Source organism: Hyla sarda, chromosome 3, assembly GCF_029499605.1.
Source record: "Hyla sarda isolate aHylSar1 chromosome 3, aHylSar1.hap1, whole genome shotgun sequence".
NCBI lineage: Eukaryota > Metazoa > Chordata > Amphibia > Anura > Hylidae > Hyla > Hyla sarda.
The window spans coordinates 1,797,660-1,804,022 of NC_079191.1; the positions used below are offsets into that span (position 1 = coordinate 1,797,660).

Genomic DNA, 6,363 nt, shown 5'->3' on the forward strand with positions numbered 1-6,363 from the left:
TTTTTATAGGGGAATCTTTGTCATAGAAACATCAGTATATGTCCAGTCACCCAGTTGAAGGGTGCCTTTTTCGCACCTGACCAAGTTTGTTGGTGGTGCAGATGCTTCTGTACCATCATGTTTACTATAGGCAACTAATATGATATGCCAAGCCCAGGTAGTGCATACCTAGTCATGATTATTTTGCCAAATAATATGTCTACACTTTGCACAATCCCGTGGCAGAGAGGGTGGGCCACTGCATGGATACGTCACAGTAGATACTTGGAGTAGCAACAGAAGAATGCAGCAGCACACTGCCAGCACAAGGATATAGGTGAAACATGAACATGCAAATAAAACATGGAGAGCTATACAGCTATGGTGTAATAGATGGAAATGTGAAACTATGAGATAGTGAGGAACTTAGCTCGCAAATTTGTCTCCGCCGGCGGTCAAATAGTTTGGACCACTCCACCGCGGGACGTGGGACGGTCAAGTCCATATAATAGTTTGGTATCAATTAAGTGCTGGCTGACTTATTCTTTGTCTGTACTTGGAGTAGTAGCTACGGCCAGGTCCAATTCATTGGTCAAAATCCTGAATAATGAGGCTCCACCACAAGGAGGTCAGGAAATAGTAGTAATACCTCTACGGTCTATCATTGTACTCCTCTATGAACATTTTGCATTCCTCCACAGGAAAAAGCCTAACTTACCTCCTCCCCCCCCCCCCTCTTTTCATCGGTGCAAAATCAAGTGCTGGGCAAGAAAAGCCAAACAGTGGAGGAGCAGCTGCCTTGTCTGCAACAAGAAGTTTCACACTGGCTCTCTGCTCAAAGTCTTGGGAAACGTGGTTGTTATTAATAGCACAATCATTGTGAAAACACTGTGTGTAGGTGACATGACACACTCTCCCTGTATGGTACATGTGCTAAATCTTGCTTAATGTTTCTTTAGAAATTGTTATTAGCAATATTGCTTATTTTCTAGGCTTGGCCATTTTCTGTTCCCATTGTTTATTGCTTGTTGTTTAGGTTATACAACCACAGCGCCACTGTTAAAGCAAAGTGCTAGGTGGTTGGGATCTCAGGAGTGCGCTCTCATACCTGGCCACTTTCTGTGTGTGACAAGCGACAGATTGCTCTAGGGCTTGTGTACCGTGCCTGGAGCTGTTTGGGTTGAGCATCACACACCGATGGGGGCTGGGCAGGAGGGCACACTCTAGAGATAGTATTCTGCATCCCTCCAACACTGTGTAATTTCAATGTCCTGAAGTGGAGCCGAATTAAGCAATACAGGAAACCAAAATAACAAGTTGGTCAGACCCCTTCAAACCCGATTTTGGTAGCAAAGGCATTCTCGGTATTGTGTTTTTGGCAATTTACTTAATTCACATTTAAAACGTTCAAAAGCTCACAAAGATGTAAGAATTTGAAAACCATCTTTAGAATATCTTTAAGGTAACTAACCTGACAGCCAACCTCTGAATACAATAAAATATCTGGCACCAACCAGTGTGAGAAGAAGTTTCTGCAAAAAGAACCAACTGATACAACAACTAGCCTTATAGAAGACATTGAACATCTTTATACATTTTATTCATGTTTTAATTGTAATTGTTGTCTTCATAATAAGGTCACATTTCTGAACATTAAGTCAAAATTTTCTTAACGGCCCCTTTCACTTCATTATTCCTCAGGCTGTAGACCAAAGGATTTAAAAATGGAGTAAAAAACCCATAGCTAAGAGCAATATATTTCAGGTTAGAAGACAATTTTGCTTGTCCCGTGTATGTGGTCATAGTTGTCCCATAAAACATAATAACCACAGTGAGGTGGGAGGCGCAGGTGGAGAAGGATTTAGATCTACCCTGAGTAGAACGTATCTTTAATATCGAGGAAATGATGCAAATATAAGTCACCACAATGTATATAAAAGGTAATAAAAGAATAAAGAAACTCTGAACAAACATAAAGAATTTAGTAGTGGAGAGATCCCCGCACGCCTGCTCAAGAACCACTAAGGTCTCACAAGCAAAATGGTTCAGTTTGTTTTTCCTACAGAATACAAGAGGTTTTATGAGGGTCGGGATAATAGAGGAGACTAAACTTACTGACCACATGATGACTGTAATGTATCTACAGACCCTCCAGCTCATAATGATGGTGTAATATAAGGGGGAGCATATAGCAATATACCGGTCATAGGCCATCACCGCCAGTAATAAACACTCAGTTAGACCCAGAAAAAGACTTATGTTCATTTGGGCCAAACATCCGGTGACAGAAATTGTCCTTGTATTAGAAAATATATCATACAGTAATTTTGGTATAGTGCAGGACGTAAAGCACAAATCAATAAAAGACAAGTTACAAAGGAAATAATACATAGGAGTGTGTAACTTAGGACTGACAATGATGGTGAAGATCAGGAAACTGTTCCCCAGGACGATCAACATATACATGAATAAGAATACGATGCAAACTAATATTCTTATCTTCTGGTTTTTAGAGCAATCCAATTCAAATCCAATCAAGATCAATTCCTTCAGTAATGTCTGGTTACCATAATCCATATCACATAAATGCAATTTACATATATGAAAAACGTATATATTCACATTCCTGTTAAATTTCAAGACTTTTTTTTTCAAAGCCTTTAAACTTGGTTCCTCCACAGAATTCCAAGTCACAAATGAAGAGATGGTTTCCAAAATGTTTCATTCATAAAGCTGGATAAAACCAATAAACATTTTTTATGCACTTTGGTTCAACAATATATTGTGCACTAGAGATGAGCAAATCGAACTTGACGAACTCAAATTCATTACGAATTTGATGAAAAATTCGATTCGCAATAAATACTAATATCGCCGCGATTCTATTGCACAAATCGCTTCATTAAACCCCACTTTACAGCGTTCCAGGCTATTGTAGAGCTAAGATGGCGGATCCACATGTGAGTACATGGGGCAGGGGATTATGGGAGGGTGGGAAACAGTGGCGGGAATGAATGTAAGCGGGCTGACCCTGAACCACATGTGAGATGCAGCCTATCAGTGTTCACTGACCCCTGTGATGTCACAGCCCCTATATAATTGGCGGCCATCTTGTCTCTCTTCATTTCATCTATGCACTCAGATGGAGAGGACGGGACTGTGTGTGTGTGAATAGCTCATACCACAGCGTTACACTGCAACTGCTAGTCACATCAGCATTAGGGAAAGGCAGGAGTGCAGAGAGCTTTGCTGTTACACTGAGAAGGATCATTGATTGCTAAACCTCCTATTCACGTTATTGAGCATTGCAGCAGAGAGGGGCAGATAGCTGTCAGCTGCCTCATACAGATCTCCAAGCTGCCTGAACTTTATCAACCATCTTATCTCCTCATTTTTCAGTTCTATTGAGTTTTTTTTTGCTCCACAAATCTTCTGCTGCTCAGAATTATGTGACAGAGTGCAATTTAGGGTTTAATCCCTGGATTTTTTTTTTTGGTGGTGCTGCACTGTTGGGTCCTGCTGCTGTTCAGAAATAAGTCATATTAGTGTGGACTTTAGTGCCTTTTTACCATTTTTTCACCTGTTACTCTGTCTCTGTGCTAAATTCAGTGTTATACCACACGTTATACACCTGCCGGTGTATTAAAGAATTTTTTTTTTTCCTGAGTAAAAATACGCTTTTTCAGTGGCCTTATCATTGCAAAGGGCCTACATACAAGCAAATAGCGTACCATATACCATCTTTTTTTCTGTCTCTGTGCTAAATTCAGTGTTATACCACACGTTATACACCTGCCGGTGTTATACACCTGCATACAAATACGCTTAACAGTGCGCTCATCATTGCAAAGGGCATACATACAACCAGGTAGTGTACTATTTAGTACCTGTATTTCTGTTTCGGTGCTAAATTCAGTGCTGTTCCACACATTAGTATACACCGGCTGGTGTATACAACAAAAAAAAGAGTTTTTGTCTACGTATAAATACGCTTAACAGTGCGCTCATCATTGCAAAGGGCATACATACAACAAAGGAGTGTACTATTTAGTAACTGTTTTTCTGTCTAGGACCTATATACTTTGAAAGGACAACCGTAAGTAAGTATGTCAGGCAGGGAAGTGCCAGGACGTGCACAGAGAAGGGGCAGATGACTACATACGTCAGGCAGAGTTGGCAGGAGACTTGGGGCGAGTGGCAGCAGGAGTCACAGCAATAGGCCTGAGCTCCTGTTAACACCCATCTCTCCTCGTGAATTGGTTTGCACACTCATCCCCATCATCACAAGCGACATCTGACAACCCCAGTCAAGAGTCGGTGGGTTCCTCAGACACAACCCTCCGTTGGCATGGCCCGGGAGCAGTCCCCGTAATCCCATCCCGGAGGACCTTAGCGTAGTCACATGCAAAATCTGTCGGCAGAAAGTGAAGTGTGGCCAGGGTCCCAATCTCAAAACCACGGCCCTGCGTCAACACATGATTCGCCACCATAAAGCGGCCTGGGATAACCGTGGCTCCTACGTAGTAGTCCAGCCTGCCGCATCACCCAGTGGTCATCCGCTCCCTCCGTCATCCAGTCAAGGCTCCACCACCTCAGCCGTAGGGAGCATTGTGTCAAACCATCCTTCTTGCGCTCCTGCTTCCTCCGCTCGTAGTCAGCCATTCCGCCAACAATCGATCGGCGAAGCCATGTCCAAGAGACAACAGTATGCGCCCACTCATCCAACGGCGCAGAAGTGGAATGTGCTCCTGTCCAAGTTGCTCGTGTTACAGTCCCTCCCTTTCCAACTGGTGGACTCTGCAGCTTTCAGGGAATTGATGGCTTGTGCCGAGCCGAGGTGGAGAGTCCCAAGCAGTACCAGCCCTGCATAAGTTTGTATAAGAGAAGGTGGGCCAGTCCTTGAGCCTGTCGGTGTGTTCAAAAGTGCCCGGCAGCGCCGACGTGTGGAGCTGTAACTACGCGCAGGGACAATACATGTCTTTTACGGCCCACTGGGTAAATGTTGTTCCTGCACAGCCACAACAGCAACTTGGACAGGTCACACCGCTTCCTCCTCCACGCTTTCGCTCCCAGGCAGTTGGTCCTTTTACAGTGTGCGCCTCCTCCTCCCCCGTGTCCTCGGCCTCCACTGCACATCCAAATCTCGGTGGCCCTTCATCGTACCACATGTGTAGGGCACAGCGGTGTCAAGCCGTCCTTCACATGGTTTGCCTTGGCGAGTCACACAGGGGAGGAACTGCTGAAGATCATTAGGGAAGAAATCCGAGTATGGCTTACTCCACAAAATATGGAAATGGGAACCATGGTGACCGACAATGGGAAGAACATTGTGGTCGCGCTGCGACAAGGAAGTGTGAACCATTCGCCCTGCATGGCACACGTGTTGAATCTGGTTGTCAAGAAGTTCATCAAGTCTTCACCCCATTTGCAAGACGTCCTGACAATGGCAAGGAAACTGTGCATGCACTTCAGCCACTCATACACTGACAAGCACATTTTGCTTGAGCTTAAGCGTCAGAATGGTATCCCACAACAAAGTCTAATTTGTGACGTTGCCACACGTTGGAATTCCACCCTCCATATGTTGGACAGACTATACGAACAAAGAAAAGCCATCACAGACTTTTTGATGATACAAGCAGATAGGAGTACTCCCCTGTGTAACTTCAATGTGAACGAGTGGCAGCTCATACGTGACACCTGCCAATGCTGAGGCCCTTTGAGGAAGCCACATTTTTTGTTAGTCGCTCGAATTACGCCATGACCAACGTAATTCGACTCCTACATTTACCCCAAAATTTTTTGAAAACAAGACTGGTCACGGCAATGGAGATGTTGCGCCTACATCAGAAGGCTACATGAGTCCTGTGGGGGATGAACTGGAGGAGGATGATGAGGGGCAAAGCGGAGCACAGTTTACGGTGGATGAGATGGCCGGTGTTTCTGGTCATTGGACAGGAGAGGAGGAGCAGGAGCAGCCAGAGGAGCTGGAGGGTTATTACGAGGGAGGCGAGACAGAGGACCCAGACACACCGTGGCAGTATGCAGTGGAGATGGAGGCAGGTAGTCCCAGCGAGTCACAAATGGCACGATGCATGCTGAGTTGCTTGCGTAGTGACCCCTGAATTGTCAAAATTCAACAGTGCGATGACTTCTGGATCTCCACCTTATTAGACCCTCGCTACCGGCCCAGAATGGGGGCCTTTTTTACACCGACTGAGAGGGAGGACAAACTGACCTACTTCAGGAAGCTTCTACGTAGTCGGTTGGCCGATGTCTATCGGCATCATGGTCCATTCACTCACAGGTCTGACTCGGGGGGCCCTCTGCGCTCACCTTCCACTGCCACGGCTGCTGGGGAGGGGAGGGGTGGCAGGAGCAGTA

The 6,363-nt window shown here is 45.1% G+C and overlaps 1 protein-coding gene across 1 annotated transcript; it reads right to left on the bottom strand.

Moving 5' to 3' along the window:
• Positions 1–1,632: 1,632 nt before the first annotated feature.
• LOC130360450 (olfactory receptor 13C9-like) lies at positions 1,633–2,445 on the bottom strand. The gene has a single exon (XM_056562937.1). It carries the CDS (start codon positions 2,443–2,445, stop codon positions 1,633–1,635), a length of 813 nt encoding a protein of 270 aa, XP_056418912.1.
• Between the last annotated feature and the right edge of the window lie 3,918 nt (positions 2,446–6,363).

What these genes read in the sequence shown, in the direction of transcription:
- LOC130360450 (XM_056562937.1), bottom strand. Translation starts at nt 2,445, where the DNA reads ATGTATATGTTGATCGTCCTGGGGAACAGTTTCCTGATCTTCACCATC.